The sequence below is a fragment of the Esox lucius genome, chromosome 25 (assembly GCF_011004845.1).
Source record: "Esox lucius isolate fEsoLuc1 chromosome 25, fEsoLuc1.pri, whole genome shotgun sequence".
In the NCBI taxonomy this organism is placed as follows: Eukaryota; Metazoa; Chordata; class Actinopteri; order Esociformes; family Esocidae; genus Esox; species Esox lucius.
The window spans coordinates 12,758,250-12,777,424 of NC_047593.1; the positions used below are offsets into that span (position 1 = coordinate 12,758,250).

The 19,175-nt window shown below is 38.4% G+C and overlaps 1 protein-coding gene across 1 annotated transcript; it reads left to right on the forward strand.

Annotated features, from left to right (window-relative positions):
- Positions 1–550: 550 nt before the first annotated feature.
- Positions 551–8,120, forward strand: LOC105021070 (hydroperoxide isomerase ALOXE3-like). The gene is given in 10 exon segments (XM_034290911.1): positions 551–599; positions 685–857; positions 1,474–1,584; positions 1,587–1,619; positions 4,135–4,195; positions 4,198–4,268; positions 4,443–4,529; positions 4,727–4,896; positions 5,688–5,709; positions 7,965–8,120. Coding segments are annotated over 10 exon segments (933 nt in total).
- Positions 8,121–19,175: the final 11,055 nt, after the last annotated feature.

The following is a 19,175-nucleotide window of genomic DNA, read 5'->3' on the forward strand; positions in this document are numbered from 1 at the left end:
ACAGCCCCATATGTATTCCTTTCAGATGGGGCGTCTATTTAGACGGACTGCCTAACATCATTAAAGTCGACAAAACTTGTGATCTCCCAAATGAGGTCTGCTTCTCTTTCACCAAAGAAAACAAGTTCAAGTTCACCAGCGTACAAGCGTAAGTTGAAGCACTGACTCTCAACTGTTTAATCTGCTCCAAAAACATTTGAAATTATTGTAAGATTTGATGCTACTATCCTAAACTTGTTCAGTTTATTTAGATATTATAAGATGCGATTTTACAATCCTAGACTTGTTCAGGTTGTTGGTATGTTTTACATTGTGGATAATCTGGCTGGGGCTGTGGGTGAATGTGCAATATAGAAATCTAGACAATGCCATCACCCTCAATGAGGTTTGCCTAAACTATTTTATTTTTAGCTGCATGAACGATATGGTTACATCCATGCTACATCCTGATTTTAACACAATTTTCCATGTTAATTTCCTCTTCTTTCCTGGAAGATTGGTGGAGATGAACCTAATAGGGCTGTCTACCAACAAGGAACAATGGAAAAGCATGGATGGACTCAGTCATGTATTCAATGGCCGCAGGACAAAAGTCTATGGTAAGGTCAACTCAGTTGGCGTACATTAGCATCTAAGTATTATATAGCCCCAACGTTTACACATGCTAATTTTGTTTTCTTTTAGAGTACGTTGAAAAGAAATGGAAGAAGGATGAGTTTTTTGAGTACCAGCTTTTGAATGGCCTGAACCCCTTAATGATCCATCGCTGCACCAAATTACCAGATAACTTCCCTGTTGCAGAAGACATGGTGAAGGCTTCCCTTTATAAAAAAAAAAGCCTTAAGGAAGAAATTCAGGTTTGTACAAATTCAGTCAGATATTACTCATCGTTCAGCCATTCAACTGTTATACTACAAGGTTTGGAATTGGTTTTCTGTTCTACCTAGTGAAAGCCATTAGAGGCTTTATTACCGTTCTTCTAGCACCAGGATATTATGCTAGCAGTGCTAACTCAGATTTTCTTTTAAAAAATAAAAGCCATCATTGAAATATATCTGGCAATACAGCTAACAATCTAAACTGTCATTTTCTGTTTAATATCCGTTCCAATGTTGTTTTTGTCTGATATTTTTTACAGACTAGATTGTTAACTATATTGCCCTATAAATCTGAGTGCTGCAAGCATGTGCTGCTGCTAAAATAACACTAACAAAGCCTCATTTGGCCTTCACTAGTTCTACTTCCTCATGCACTCACCTGGTGCCCCAGGTCTATAAACCTTAAGTCTCTTATAAGTGACAAAAAAATTAATAATGTATCTGGCATCCAGAATTGAGTTTGAGGGTTTCTGACTGGCTCTTACGAAGTTCAATGCCGTGCTGTAAATTGTTAGTACCAGTTTCTTTGGATTGACCATGTTATGATGTTCAATTTCTCCATCTCCCTTACTACTTAATGCCCTTACCCAAACAGAATGGGAACATCTTCTTGGTTGACTACAAGCACCTGCATGAAGTGAAAGCAAACGTGATCAACAGGAAACAACACTACTTGGCAGCCCCGCTATGCTTGCTCTACATGACCCCGGGAAAGAGAAGCTCATGCCCATTGCAATCCAGGTACATAACACATAAGAGGGAATTATTGATTTACAAAACCTGCATTAGAGTTGAAACAGAAGGCTTTCCTTTAGCAAAGCTCTTGGAAAAGGGTAACGCCTAAATCGACAGAAATGTTGCCCAGTACCTACCTCACTGAGGAAAAGTGAATTAGAAGTCCGTGACAAAACCTCCTGATGTTCTGTGATGCCCTAGACATTTTTGACCTTGCAATATATATTATTAACCTAAAGCTAAAGACTCAGTATTCATGAGTTGTGACATTTTGTAACACAAGATTTATTTTTGGCCAAAATCAATGCAATTCTACTGTCAAAGGCAGATTCATAGGCAACTACCTGCAAAGCTATTTTCTATTCCTTGTAATAGACTACTAATTTATACATGCCACATTACTTGCGCTTAAAGGCGATAGGTGGAAATGTTTAATGTGTGTCCCTAAGAATTCAGGATTACCGAATATATTAATGTCCATATATGAATGCTTGTCATGGCTCTGTAGTGGTGGAGAGGAGGGACCAGGTGCAGGCAGATTGGCACTCGATGTGGTAATTTTAATGGAAACTAACACCGAGCACAAAACAACTGAAACAAAGTAAAGGCTGATACTAAAACGGAACACTCACCATTGATTGGTAACATACCGAGACAAGGAACAATAAACCAACAAGTGAGGGGAGCAGAGGAGAAACATTTAAACACACACTGAGGACTAATTGGGACCTGGTGTGCGTGATGATTGGAGACAAGACAATGAATGAGTCCGGGTGAGATTGTGAATGACTGGAAACCGTGAAAAGCGGGAGATGACGGAGGTGTCCATCACCTCAACGTCACAATGCTATTTGAATTGCAGGAACAATACAGTGGTTGCTTTTAAAAATAAATAAACAAAATATCTCTTTTATCCACACATTAGCTCCAAACAGACAAACATTTACACTTGTATGTTAAGAATTAGAGGAGATGAACAGATTTGCAAACAGTATACCAAAATGTTTAGTATTGGATGTACAACCATAAAAGGTGCTGAATTTGGGGGAATTACTCTACCCTTTTTTTATATTATAAATAGATTTTACTAAATTGTTCTACTCTCCTGATTTTGTGAAATCCAGTTTGCACTCTTTAGTGAAATTAGGAACAAGTGCAAAATTAAAATGCCTAAAACACTATTAACTCCTACAGAGCATTATTTTGGTGGCTAGCCATGGATTCAACTCTGCTATGCCCACTCCTACTGCCAGTGTTGCTTTTATCCCATGTAGGGCTTTCCCCAGTAAATATCCCTCTCCTTTCATCTAGTTAACATAAATGAGGTTAATGATCTGGACCCTTTCTTTCTGAAGCCGTCCTTTTATCATCCCTGTCCTCATCACCTGCCAATTCAACAACTAACTACAATTCTGGAATTATTCTAGATTGCAGAGTTGCAGATGACAGGCCCCTGTTCAAAGTGTACCATACTGTAATAGGCCGGTATCTATTCTGCCCTGGCTATTAAATATTTTTGAATGTCTGGTAAACAAAACAGATAATCCACAATGAGTGCAGGCGAATTCTCTTTTCAGTGTAATTAGCTTTTAGAGCTGGCCATGGGCGTTCTTTAGCAAAATGAAGATCCTAAATCTCATAATATAAGCTGTAGAGAAAAAGCATTACTTTGCAGATGGTTTTATTGACCTGGCCAAAGCCTTTGACACCTTCAATTATCCGATCCTAATCAATAGACGCAAAAAACACTAACTGTGTTAATTCCGAGGCGTCAGAAGATCAGTCCGATAAACCGAAAACAGCACGAAAACAGAGTCTCATAACACCTACCTAAGCAACATTTTCTATGGCACTGACTAGTAACAAAGAGAATTAGCAGTCTTTTATTAATCAAATGCACCAAATAACATAGCGTAATTCTAAAGAATTTCATTTGCAACAGCTAATTGCAACATGCCTTGCAATTAGCTGTGTTATATGGAGACTTGGGTTAGAAACATGCCCTCGGATTAGCCTAGAGGTCCCACATAGGGCAACACAATTGGCCAGCAATGTCTGGATTTGGGGGGTTTGGGATCAAATTGGCTTTCCTTGCTATGTCATGCTCTAGCAACTCTTGTGCAGGTTTCGACACGCTAGCTCAATCAATGTAGATGTCCTGAGAGTGCATTCCTTCCAGCACTGACAGATTTGAAAGGAAAACAGTGAAAACAAAATAATGTCTTTGTGATAGTGTAACACTTCATTTACAGTCTACAGTAATATTAAATACAAATATAATCAAAGTCCTTATGAAATGCATTAGAATATTTGAATGCTGACTCCAAAGAAGTTGCCTTGACTCAAACAGTCAAGCTTTTTGGTCTAGCCATTGTTTTAATAATTCAATGCATCCCATCTTAATAAACCATATAACGCATCACTCAAACCAATTAATCCACAATTAAACTTCCCACAAAAATATTAAATATAACCAATTCATAAAGGAAGCCATCATTTTGTCCCGTGTTTACATTTTCAGCTGAAGCAAAAGCCAGCAGCTGACAACCCGATCTTCCTACCCACCGACTCAGAGTACGATTGGCTCACCTGCTGGCTGAGGTGTTTGCTGTGTCCACGCTACGTAACCTGCCAATGGTGCATCCTGTCTACAAGGTACATGGTGCAATTACACAAAGATTGGGTTCAACCATTATTAAAATATGAGTTATACTTTCCCTATCAACTCAATATGTTAATAATGATTATTTATTAGGAAAAGTTTTAGTACAGTACTCCAGATTTGTAGGTGTGCAATTCATGTCAAATTGTTCCATATTTTCTCCATAGCTCCTGATCTCTCACTTCCGCTACACCCTGCAGATCAACACAATGACTAGAGAGAGTCTCATATCAGAGACTGGGTTGATCACAAAGGTACCGCCCTCCGTTCTAATGTTACAGTGCACTATTGAAAGGAATATTAGAATGGGGTGTAACAATTAACTGCTAATATATACTGATTTATCTAACATGCCACATGTGGAAGTAATTCCCAGCTAAAACATTGAAAGAATAGGTTCTCTAAAGCAACAACTGAAAAAATTTGAACAGTTTTTCAACCTTTCTTGAAGCATTTTAGTATTGGTGGAACAGGGATGATGGAGTTCCTGAAGAAAGCAGTGGCCTCATTGACCTACAGTTCCCTCTGTATGCCTGAGGATATCAGTGCACGTGGTCTGGAGTCCATCCCCAACTTCTACTACAGGGACGATGGACTCAAGCTGTGGGACAAAGTCCACAGGTAGTCTGTGTACAAGTTTGATTTTATTTTTTTATTTAAATACTAGATCTCTGCAGAAATACCATAAAATTATGTAGCACCATGAATTAGATTTCCTTTACAATATTGACAGAGTTACTTTGTCACTATTGGCAATCATGAATCTGATAGGGTGGCTATGATATGTGGAATTCTCCAGGGATCAGTTCTCGGGCCGTTTCTATTTAATCTCTATATGCTACCTCTGGGCCAAATTCTGCAGAGCAACAACATTAACTACCACAGCTAGGCAGATGATACTCAAATATATATAGCTCTCAAACCATCTGACTACAGCTCAATATACTCACTGTGTCACTGTACAGAGCACATAAATGTCTGGATGAACCAAAATTGTTTACAGTTAAACCAAGATAAAACAGAGATTATTGTGTTTGGCAACAAAAATAAAATAACTAGTATTAGTAAAGAGCTGGATTCCCAAGCCCTAAAAACCAGGGACCAAATGTGTAATCTTTGTGAGGTCTTCCCGTCACTCCCGGTCCGATTCCTCCCTGCCACACTCTGCACCTGCCACCAGTCCACTTCCCAGCACGCATGAACGCACCCAACACTCCAGATCCCAATCACCTGAATATTGAACACCTGTGCCCTGTTTACCCCTCTATTTAACCTGTGCTCTTCCTCCCCTCCAGCGTGAGGTATTGTTCCCAGTGGACCTGCCAAGCCTTCTATCGCGCGCTCATTACTAGTAGATTCCCAGCCTGTTGTGTTCTCTGCCCTCTTGTCCCGTCCTCTCTCCTCGTTTCCAGAACCCTGCGTCTTGACCTGCTTGTCCGCCCCGTCGTGTATCTCCCTGCCTACTCTACCTGTGTCGTTGCCTGTACGGACTGCCTTCCCGGAATACCGACCTCCCTGCCTGCCCCTGGATATCCTTGCCGTCTCTCCCGTCCTGTACTATAGCCTCCGCGGATTGATCACCCGGCATCCTGACCTACTTGCCTGCTTCTCGGTTTCGCGTCTCTGCTCCTCCCTGCCTGTGCCTTCGCCTTCAAGGACTGATATCCCGGTTTCCGACTCTCTGCCTGTCTTCATCATTTGTGTGCTTGCCTACTCCCTTGTGCGACGTAAACAATAAAACCTACCATTGCACTTCTGCAATTGGACCCACACTACTCTGGTCCTGGTGTTCACTACAATCTTGGTGTTCTGATTCTATCATCTTATTATTGCCAGAATCAAGGGCTTGGTGTCCCAAAAAGACAAAAAGCTCATCCATGCTTTTATCTTTAGTAGAGTTGATTACTGTAACGACCTCTTAACTGGACTCACCAAAAAGACTGTAAAACAGCTGCAGCTCATTCAGAATGCTGCTGCTAGAATGTTAACCAGGACCAAGGGAACAGAGCACATCACACCATCACTCCAGTGGCTTCCAGTCAGTTACAGAATATATTTTAAAGTGATGCATTTAGTCTATAAATCACTGATTGGCTTAGGCCCTGAATACATTTCTGATATGTTTGAAGATTATAAACCGAGCAGGGCTCTTAGATCCATAAACCCAGGTCAGCTAGTAGAGCCCAGAGTCCAAAATAAAAATGGTGAAGCTGAATTTAGCAGTTATGCTGCACACCACTGGAATAAACTACCAGAAGATCTTAGACATGTCCCAAACATATACATTTTTACATGCAGGTTAAAAACATTTATTTTCATGTGCCTATGACTGAATGCTTAAACTTAACCACACTGTTAGCCATACAGCTTTTATAGCTTCATCATGGAATCTACCAGTTGTTTCTATTTTTTGTCTAATTTTAATTGTATGTCTATTTTCTAATTCTATGTTTTATTATTAAGGTAGTTACAGTCCCCCTTGTTTTATTATTAAGGTAGTTACAGTCCCCTTGTTTTATTGATGTATTTATTCTAGTATTTGTTTTTATTATATTGTATTTTTGTTTTTCCCTGTAAAGCACATTGAACTGCTTCTATGTATATAAAAACAACTTTATTTGCTTTTGTCCATTTGGTTTAGTTTTTGATAGTATATATTTTTATTATTATGACGGCAGATTATTATAAGGTTCACAGTGTTTATTTGAAATTGATTTGTGCTCTTGTGCATGACAAAAGCATTGCTCATGCTGTCCATACTGTGTATAGGTTTGTTCAGAGTGTGATTGATCACTAATACACCTGTGACTCAGATGTCCAGAAGGATAGCGAACTGCGGGATTGGATTAAGGATATCTTCATCAATGGGTTCCTGTCCCAAGCCAGCACAGGTTACAGTTATCATTTAATCATCTGGAATTTTTCTCACTTTTTGGCCCTTAATTTTTGCAATTTCTACAAACTAACATGGAAATGTTTTAAAGATGGTGAAACTGGGATCATTTAGAAATTTTAGTTCATTTTGGTACCTATCGATATATAGGTTTATACTAGATTAAACTAAATGGTGCTTCACTGCTATGCGCATAAAAACACAATGTAATACATACAAATATTTTAAAACGTACACATTGAAAAACACAAAAAAAAAATTAGTATGTATTTTTGCTAGTGTACATAAAATCTGAGAAATACAGTATAAAGTATTATATTGGAGAAAAAATGTTATTCCTATTTTTGACAACTTTTTAATATGAGCAGTCTTCCATTAGCAGAACCAGCTATTTCTTCCAATTCTTACAGAAATCGAACGTGTTCGACAAAAACATTGGGTTCAAAAGGCTGAACTAAATCTAACTGATTAGTTTGTATCTCCAACGTTTTGTTTTATGACAACTGCTGGCACATTCTTCTAGCATAGACATCACTATTAATACTATTTGGCACAAACTACCTGCTGCTGCATTTGCGTTGATTGACAGGTGTAATTCATTAAAAGGGCCCATTAACCCTTTCTCTCACACTACAGAGTGGGAATTCAAGATTTTTTACACAAAATGCAACACTTTATCGGAATCACACAGGTACACTCATTCTGTACATACTCTAGATCCATGAGCATACATACTAGATTATATTTGGATCAGGGTTTCATTTGGAACACATCTTACATTTTTCAATTCTCACAGGAACATTTCTATGAGAAGGCCATACTGCAGAATATCAAGGAATTCATGGATGATCTGAAGGTCTTCAGCGTTGAAATCAAAGCCCGGAACGCACACCTTGCACTGCCCTACACCTACCTGGACCCTGAGAATATAGAGACCAGTGTAGCCCTCTAAACGAGTCAGGTGTTAGTGTGACCAATAGGTCCCATCCTCCACATCTCTAAGTCGCTACACAGTGGAATAGCGGATGGATAGTTAATCTATTTTCTCCATTGTTACTCTTTAACCTTCCTTATATGAGGCAAGTAACTTCATAAGACATAATTGTCACAGTTTATAAAACTATGCACGACTGAATAGTCGTGTTCCACACTGATATCATTTACGACAATGTTGAGGTGCAAAGGAGCACAGATGTATTATTTGTGCCACTTCATGCAGGACCTCCAGGCATTAACGCAGTTGTTACTGCAAGGCCACTAAATTGCCGCAGTTGTTGGTCAACTTATGGTTTGGATCAGTGGTTATGCTACTGAAGTTGTGTATGCGCGCGCCACTTGTGTTTGTTCTGTATGTGATTGTGGCCCGAGTCACGGGCATTTGTCATTATCTGTTTGTGGTTGACATCTAGTACATGCATTTGTCCATTTTGGTAATCCCTGTGCACGGGGGTTCCGATTGGCTGCATTGTGTGTTCCTTGGTGGGATATGTGTATTTGTTCAAGGTTGTTGTTACCTCGGAAGTTTTGAAATCGCAAGGTTTTGCGTTGTTTGCTGTGCGTTTGGGTGAACGCATTAATTGCGTCGTTGATATGGTTATTATGTGAGGCCTACTCTTTCGGCTTTTGCCTTTGTGCTGAAATTGCGAAATGAATTTGCCTTCCAGTGTTGTGCCGATAGCTGGCACACGTGGGAGTGCTAGCCTGCTAATTTAGGATTGTTTACGACAATATAGTCCTAAATTTAATTAGAGGGATAGTTTGGATATTGGTATAATGATGATTCTCTGATGTGGTAAACTATGGTCTCATAATGGGGGTTCAAATAGTGTTCTCTCTCCTTGTATGGAGTTGGATATAGACCTGGCTGAACGACCGTAGTCTCAAGATGGGGTCTCTCTTATGGGATCCTGGAATCATGGACGATACTAGAAACTGACGTGAGCTTTCATAATCATTGATTCAGAGTTCTTAAATGTTTATTTCCTAAAATGTATCGTGCCTAACCATTAAATGAAGCTGGAACTTATCAAGGAAACCTGATCACCTTCCTCGGTAATAGCCAAGCTTATTTACTTGAATATTACGTGTAGTATGAAAAGCACTTGAATGTTATATTGCATGTTTTAGTAGGCGTTCAACATAGCCGGTTTTGTTCTGTCATGCTTGACCATGTTTTAATAGGTATTAAAGAAATAACCTGTTTTATTGTGCTTTGTCATGTGTACGTATGTAATTTTGAGTCAAACGTATTTATTGCGTTGATGATGTTAAAACCGTAAGGCCTCAAGGGGGGTCTCACGACAATGTAGGTAGGCCTTAACAAAGGCCCACCACGTGGTACCCGACTGTTGTGTGCTGAGCTGTTCTCTAGCACAAGTGGGTACGTCTGAAACCTAGTGATGAATTAGAATTTGGTACAATGATTTTCTAATCTGGTAAAATAGTCTCATGATTGTCTTACACAAGGTTAACGTATTGTGTTTTCGCTCTCCTTATATATTGTATAAGTGGTAGAATGAAGAATCCACATTGTGATAGACTTGAACGTTAAGGAGACACGCTGTGTTCCATGAGGGCCGCATTTGAATCCAATATAGTCATGGCCAATGAAGAGGGTTACACAGCCAAAGCGAGTTTACTCCCCACAAAATTAGATGACCTATTTAAATGCTAAATTGAGTTTGGTTAAATAATATGGTTTCTCTTATTTGTATTTCCAATGATACCTGGGTTAATTCTTGTGTTTTCGGGCCTATGCCTGATGCCCGTTACTGGCTTTATAAATTCTAGCCTGGTAAACTGACACATGGGGTTGATTGATGTGTCTGCGTTTAGAGTTCTAGGCTGGGGTATCATGGAGTTCGCTCACTGATTGTTCCTTGATTTTAGTGAAGTCATATGTCTGTTTTTTGTTGGCTTGTTGTGTAGATATTGATAAGCAGATGTATTTTTTTATTTTTAATGAAATGCGAAACTATAGGATGGGTTGGACACCACATTTGAATCTTCAGTTAACGAACAATGTAGGCTAAATTGATAGTATAGTCTGAGGACCATAAACAAACATGTGGCCTTGTTAATGGCTCACCATAAATGTGTGGAGCTCAGAGCTTCAGGAAGGGTGGGCAGGTCCACTGGGTTGGCTTCTGCCACCCTTACAATTATATCAAGGTAGCCTGTTAATGAGGGTTAAATTCCAGTGTTCAGACTGTTCTCGTCTATGGTAATTTTACCAACACAAGCATATTCAGGTTTGGGATGTTCAACCATTAAGTGAAAGCTAAATGCATTTTCCTCTCAATAGCCTTAGTGTTGACATTTAAGACTTTGGGACAAATTGTTGTAAGGGTGGAGACCTTAAGTCATCCAACATTGTTAATAGCTAGAATAAATTTGATTTCTTTGCATGACATATACATGAAAGTAGCAATTTTGGCTGACTGCCACTATTTAGTATAAAATAGACATACATTTAAAGTTGAGATACTTCCCTAGACTTTAGGAGGTAAATTGGGTCATGATGCTTGTTTTGTTTCACCTTGGTTTGGCTGTTGCCTGTGGAAAGGCTAATTTTGATGTGCTAATTTGGGTGTTGTTTCAATATACTTCCTTCCGATGAGCGACCGTGTGGTACAATAGCTATTCTGATTTTCTTTGTGGATGTTTTTATCATTTTCACATTTGAATTTGTTAGATGTTCGGTTTGCGACTTTTATTGACTGGCTGTTAGATTCCTCCCAACTGTCGATTTTCTTTTCATGTCCGTCCGGTGATGGTTCTGCTTTCACTTTGAGTCATTTTCCGTTGACCCTGTCGTGAAAGCAGGGAGGGATTGTATGAAATGATTATCTATGATGAAAAAGAGTTGAACTTAGAGTTCAAAGCAAATTAAATAGATACTTACCTAAAGAAGTTACGTGAATAATCTAGTTTGTCTAATAGTTTTTTTTTTTAAACGTTTGTTTTATACAAAATCTAACATGACTATGGTTGAGTAGAATACATCTTACCATTTTGAAATGGTTTAGCTAAGAAATAACTAATTTGATGGGAGTGTTACTGTTCAGTTTGTTTAATATTTGATTTAGAAGTAATCATTTCAATTTCATGCATTATGGAATAAGTGGGTAAAGACGTGCAGGGAGCAAATTTTGTTATTTCTTACATGTTTACTAAATTTTGCCATGTTTTAATTGATACTGAGAAAGTATTTCTGAGAGGTACAGACCCCCTGGAGCACTCTACTCACTGACACAAAACCAGTTTGAGATGGGTTTTAACTTGTTTGGACTCTTTAGAAGAGAAACAGACATTATCAAAATTTGGTATTCTAAATTTAATTTCTGTCCTTATAGGCAATCATTGGAAAGTTAATGGTTAACAGAGGTTTCTTTGAGGTGAATGATGAGAAGAAAAAAAGTTTGTTTCACTATTGTCTGGCCTGGGTTGTTTCTCAAGATAACAACAGTGTCCCTATTGATAAGGTGACCATTCTTCAAGACCAGGGTCTGTTATCCTTAGGTTAGTAGACCACCCCCCACTCCAGTGTGAGCCCTTGGGGACAGGGAGTAAAAAGGGGGGGTCATGATTTATGACAGGATTACAGAAGTGTCTTTTATGGGCTAGGATTATAGGAGACACTGAGTTTCATCTTGTAGAGAAATTAGGCTAAATAACAGTTATGTTAGCTGACCTTCAAGATGGTGTGAAATATTTGATTTGCAATAATGTGTTTGATCATTTATGTGAAAACATTGGGAATTTGATTGTAGTTCCGATATAACACAATCAGATGTAAATTATATAGGTGAACTGAGAATTGTTCATGAACTACTATTAGAGAATGGTACTTCAATGTAAGCAAAATATCTTAACTGATGAGTTATTGGAACAGTAATGAGAAATGGAAAATTGTGTCCTTCTGTTCTTTGTTTTGGTTGTTAAACCAACTATAGAAAAGAGTGGAATTGTTATTTTGCTATACTAGCAGAACAGAAGCACCAGAAATGTTTTAACGATACTGTTACTGATTACAACTGTTCTAATCTATTTGGACAAAAGAAGTAGAGAGATATTGGAAATATAGGGTTTGAGTGTTTGATAGTGTGTGACTCTAATGTATCAGCAAGATGCAACAAGCTAACGTAATGGAGATATTTGTGATGATGTACTGTGCAGTTGGAACTAATCTTCTCAAGGATAATTCACACTTCAGATACAGGACACTTGAAAGCGATTCGGCAATAGAGGACTTGTTGGAGCCCAGGGAGAGACTGAGCTTGGCTTAAAAGGACAACTGTGAGGTGGCTGAGGTCAGATGGATCTCACAGACACCCAGACAGACTGTCCTACAGCTGAGAGAGGAGTCTACTCTGGGGCACTGCACGTCTAGGTGCTGCACGTCTACAGGATGCTGGGTTCCTGTGAGTTGGACTGATTCGAGTCCTGACGATTCTGCAATGTGATGGAGAAGGCAACCTCCAACCGAGAGGATGGAGGCGAGGAAGCTCCGGTTCTGGACAACGTTTACGGGGTGCGGAAAGATCTACTGCACGACATCATGCTACGCTGATTGGGTCCATACCAGGTACATCTCATCTGCTGTCCAGGTAGCTGAGAGAGGAACCTGGGGTTGATGACACATGCTACAGGAGGGCTTCGGTGTTTAAAGGTTAGGCACAGTGAATTGAAGTCACTTTCTACCTGGCCTTTAGCTATAGAACCTTTAGCTAAAACTGGTCATCTTGGAATTCACAAGGGAGAACACACAGATTATCCTGGCCTGGCTGATAAAGCAGCTAGAAAGAAGGACAACACCTTGGAATATACATCTGACTTTTACGTTCTGTTACACTGGCCTGCCGAAGAAATGGTTCATAACTGACTGTCTGACATTTGGAGGAGCAGAACATTTGTGATGACTTTGGAAGTACATCTAAATGGAACCACGGAGAGGACTTTTCAGTGAATCAAGCAATTGGCATGAGAGGACTTTGTAACAGTGATAAATTGAAGGATGCATTCAGTAATATGTGTTTACGCACTCACGTGTCGATGCGGCATATCCCATACTGTCAATATGTCACCTGAAATCATTTCCTTTGACATATGATTTTAACAGAAAAAAAAATCGGTACCATGTTATGATTCAGTATAATGAAAACGTGATCATGGAGTTTATACGAAGGTAATGATCTAGAAGAATGTAAATGAGGATCCAGACATTTCAGATTTGTTCCGTTCTCTAATCATTAAGGGTAATGATATTGACTGGGTCATGTTGTTAAAGAGTACTGTTTTGTTGCATTCTACATCCTAAAGAGTGAACTGTTTAAGGATTGATACCAAGGTTTGACATGGTATCAAGAGGATGGAGTGTTATGGAAATGTTGAACTAAGGTGCATTTGAGAAATGTCTGTCTTTCCATTGGCTGATATGTAAATCTGTACTTTGATTGTGACACACATGTCTGTATAATATCAGAGGATTATTAGGTATTTGGGCCATGTCCTCCTGCCTAGAAGGATGTATTCTTTGTCGTCCTATACATGTATGAATGAGTTACTAGTTAAAGATGCCGAGAGGGGTCTGGTGTTTGAATAGGAGACATCCTTGACCTGCACAGGTGGATTAGAGGGGTACTCGTAAATCTGTATAACCCTTTAGTGTCTCTGTTGACTATCCAGACATTGTGTCTCCTCAGGAGTTGAGAAGGATAAGGTGGGGGGACAGCCCGCCCTTTGGGTAAACTCTTGTGACAAGACAGATGGCAGCATCTTACCACACCCCTTTTTCTATGTAATAAATACGGATTGTTCATGTATGGAGTTAGAGACTCCTCGGATGATTATGTATGTAAGCGTTTGACGCGTCTCTCTCATTTGCAAATGATTTAATAAACATGTGAAATTGTGCCAAGAGAACTTAGTCTCTTACTCCTTTAAGAGTGTCGATACATGGAATTTCCATCACAGTGCAGGTGCCAAGTCCTGTAGGAAAATGAAATCTGCATCTCCATAAAGTTGGTCAGCAGCAGGAAGCATGAAGTGCTCTAAAACTTCCTGGTAGACGGCTGCGTTGAACTTGGACCTCAGTAAACACAGTTTACCAACACCAGCAGATGACATGGCACCCCAAACCTTCACTGACTGTGGAAACTTTACACTGGACTTCAAGCAACGCGGATTCTGTGCATCTCCTCTCTTCCTCCAGATTCTGGGACCTTGATTTCCAAAGGAAATGCAAAATTTACTTTCATCAGAGAACATAACTCAGCAGCTGTCCATTCCTTTTTGTCTTTAGCCCAGGCGAGACGCTTCTGATGCTGTGTCTTGTTCAAGAGTGACTTGACACAAGGAATGCGACAGCTGAAACCCATGTCTTGCATACGTCTGAGTGTGGTGGTTCTTGAAGCACTGACACCAGCTGCAGTCCTCTCTTTGTGAATCTCCCCCACATTTTTGAATGGGTTTTGTTTCACAATCCTCTCCAGGGTGCGGTTATCCTTATTGCATGTACACTTTTTTCTACAACATCTTTTCCTTCCCTTCGACTCTCTATTAATGTGCTTGGACACAGAGCTCTGTGAACAGCCAGCCTCTTTAGCTATGACCTTTTGTGTCTTGCCCTCCTTGTGCAAGGTGTCAATGGTCGTCTTTTGGACAGCTGTCAAGAAAGCAGTCTTCCCCATGATTGTGTTGCCTACAGAACTAGACTGAGAGACCATTTAAAGGCCTTTGCAGGTGTTTTGGGTTAATTAGCTGATTAGAGTGTGGCACCAATATTAGGAGTCTTCAATATTGAACCTTTTCACAAAATTCAAATTTTCTGAGATAGTGAATTTGGGGTTTTCATTAGTTGTCAGTTATAATCATCAAAATTAAAAGAAATAAACATTGAAATATATCAGTCTGTGTGGAATGAATGTATACATTATACAAGTTCAACTTTTTGAATTGAATTACTGAAATAAATCAACTTTTTGATGATATTCTAATTTTATGACCAGCACCTGTATAGCGTGGCTGATGTAAGATTTAGTAACAATTACAAAGTCAGAACAAAAGTACAGGGTCTGAATGACTCAACTATTCCTGAGAACTGAATTTCATTTATGTAAGCAAAGGCCAACTACATAAATACAAAGACACAAAAATAACTGATCAGTGACAAAACAGTCCCTCCTCCATCATTCCACAGTTTCTGTTGAAAAGAGGTTTCACAACTGAACTGTATAAAAGAATCAGAGCACACTGACACTTAACTCACAGCAGAAATCCTACATCTTATCTGGGTAAGAAAGAGTTACTTTTATATTGACAGAAGGATTCCATTTGATGTTTTTTTATGACATTCCATTTAAATGTGTAGACTATTATATTCTTTAATACTTAATAATTGTTTAATTATTGTGAAATTCATTTATTGTATTTCACATGTATTTATACAAAAGTTTTTATACATTTTTTGTGGACCTGAATATTATACATAGATTTTTTATATATACATTTGTAATATTTGTGGACCTGTATAAAAAGTAAACTGTTGTGTTCTGTCATCCTTGTAAAACATCAGATTTTTCTCAGAATGAAAAACATTTGGGTTTATTGTGTAGTCTAATTCTGCCATAATAGATCTGCGGAAACACACAATTGATCATGTATTGATTTTACACTGTATTTCTATCCTCTTTAGTCACAACTTCTCCCAGTAGTTTAGTTTTTGAGTTTAATCATAGATCTATAATAATTAAATTGTAAATTTGATTTCATTGTCAACGTAAATAGTCTACCCTTTGCAAAGTCTATGAATTCATAACCAGTCTACAAACCTAATCCACATTATCAAAATAAAATAAATAAATATGGAAAACGTTTTACAGTAATGAAACAAATTAAGATAAAATAAACACCCACCCCAAAAATGGCATAAAGGTAGGTCTTCTGATTTGGCAAGCTATTACAGCTGTGTATAACTTTTCATAAGATTCTAACAACTTTGCATTCATAGGCCAACATTAAGCTACTGAGCACAGTAAAGCACAATCAATTTGGTTGGGAATCATTGATCGATAATAATACTTCAAACTTAATCTCTTAAAATCAGGACTGACACTGGACTACTGAGGATTAGTCAATAACTCTTGGGAAGCCATTATAATTTGTCCTAATTAGTTTAAATATATATTCACAATTACTAAATATATATATTTAGTGAGACATTTTCTTTACCTTTTAATTATGATCAGGGCAATACAAATTATGAATGCATAACAGTAGCCTAGGCTGCATAGAGGGGTAGAAAAGATTAACAGCCTTTTGGCTGACATGGAGCACAATGTTAGCCATGCCTGGTACTGATAGATGAGACTTCTATAGACAAGAGTCTAATGTTAGCTAGCCAACTAAGTTAAAATTGCAGCGGTATCCACAGAAAGACTAAGCCAACATTAACTTGGCTAGCTAATACAACACTGCCATCGATCAAAATCATCTTGATCACATGATTAATGCAACTTTGTTTTCTACTTTATATTTAAAACCACTTAAGCATTGTCAGTGTATTTCATTGCCACAGTGTGATGTAGACAAAACAGTCATTAGCACCTGTTTAAAATTTGCCAATGTTAGCCATGCCTGGTACTGATAGACGACACTTTTAGATGCATTCTAATGTTTGCTAGCCAAGTTAAAATTGCAGGGGTATCCACAGAAAGACTAAGCCAACGTTAACTTGGCTAGCTAATACAACACTGCCATCGATCAAAATCGATCCTTTTACTGCATATTTTTTTACTGCATGTAGTCCTGTTACAGCATAGTTTGCACACTAGTTACACAATGGCATCAAAACATAATTTTTTATTTCAACAGCCCTACGCAAGAAATACAAACAGCAGTACACAATACACATACGTGGGAGGGTGTAGGAAATTGATTGTTTAAAGTTCCTAATTGAGCGGAAGATTCTGGAAACGAGATTATAGTCATATTGCCTTGGTGGGGAAAGATATTCTACACTTTGTGAAGATAATGACACTTGTTCACCCCCTGCTAGATTTGCTAGATTTATTTAAACCTGTTGTCTTAAAATGTGGGCATGCTATGTGTTTTCATGTTGTTTGACAACATTCATTGAACCCCTTTGTTTTATTTGCTTACATAAAATTCAATAGAGTGAAATTATTAAATCAAATCCTATCCTTTTATGTACTCTGTGCATTAATTACGTTAACTGTGAAATGTACAAATATTCACTTTTTTAAATTCAACTTTTTTAAATTCCAATGAAATAAATTAAAAAGTACAAACAGTTACATTCCAATTCCATAAATTCTACTTAATTCAATTATAATTAAATTGGAATTTAAATTGCAACCTTGTTTCCAAAAAAAGTTGGGACGCTGTGTAAAATTGAAATAGAAAATGAATGCAATGATGTGCCAATCCCTTAAACCCTACATTAAATTTTTTTTAAATTGTACAAACACAATATATTAAATGTTGAAACTGAGAAATGTTATTGTTTCTTGAAAAATAAATGGCCACTTTGAATTTGATGCCTGCAACACATTTTTTAAAACCTGGGACAGGCCAAGAAAATACTGTAAAAGTTGTGTAATGCTAAAAAACCTAGTGGAACATCTCACAACTAATTAGGTTAATGAGCAACAAGAGAGTAACTTGATTGGGTATAAAAAGAGCATCCCAGAGAGGATGAGACTTTCAGAAGTAAAGATGGGGAGGGGTTCACCTCTCTGTGAAAGAGTGCACGGGAATCTGGAGAAATCTCTGTACGCAAGTGACAAGGCCGAAAAACAAATACTGGATAACCGTGATCTTCGCCCCTCAGACGGCACTGTTTGAAAAGGAAGGTTTTGAGTGAGGAACAAGGGTTAAAATTAAGAGACCACAAATTGTAGGCTTCTGTTCCTCACTCAAAACTTTCCTTTTCAACTTTTTTGGTCCACTTATTGCGATACTGTGATTGTTGATATCACCCAGCCCTGTATTACTGCTATAGTGGGTACAGAAAATCACCACCTCACAACTCAAAATAAAAAACACATTAAACCAGATATTTTCTGGCTTTATTTATACAAAGCACCTGCGCAGTGGCTGAAAGATAAGAAGTTGAATGGGTTTAGAATTATTTTAACTTTTCTGTTTTCTGTTAATTTTGTGTAAATTTAGGTTAACAAAAGTTGAACATCTTGAAATGGGGTTGTGATTTTCTGTACCCAGTGTACATAAAGGAACCCAGCAAACATTTCTCATATGGATCCATTAACTGTATCTTGTTAAGGTATGCTGCTGTGTGTCTAATACATTGTCTATTTGGTCTAGAATTATATAGGTCTCATAGAATCATCATGGTGAATTACAAAGTGGAACTGCATACTGGGAATATGCTGCATGCCGGCACCTCGAACAAGATCTACATTCAACTGTCTGGTACCAAGGGAGAAAGTGACTGGATCTACATCAATAAAACTGCATGCCAAGACTCCGTAAGTTATATTATCAATCAATAGAAAGTATCACTGGGGAAAGGGGACATCTAGGAGTCATCAGGCCAAGTAGTCCTGAGACCTGTGACCGGGACTTCTAGATGTGTCCTCAACTGGCAAGGTGGCATCGAGAGGGTTTTGTTTATTGGGACACTTTAAACATTTGAATCTCTTTATCTCTCTATAGGTTATTGAACATCAAGTGACCTGTCCCTCTTCCCTGGGCCTTCTGGAGTTTGTGGCGCTAGAAACAAAGCCGTATGCCCTGCTTGCCTACATCAACAATAACTGGTTCTGCTCTAAAGTAGTAGTGACCACCCCAGAGGGAAGCACCAGACACTTCCCCTGTTACAACTGGCTCTCAGGCTCCGAGAGACTGGTATATAGAGAGGCCTCTGGTCAGTATGATGGTATACGGTTATATGTGTAGGTTTAATACTGATTTTGTGACATCCATATCAGCTGGCAGAATGTAATTTGTAGTTCTTGGTGAAATG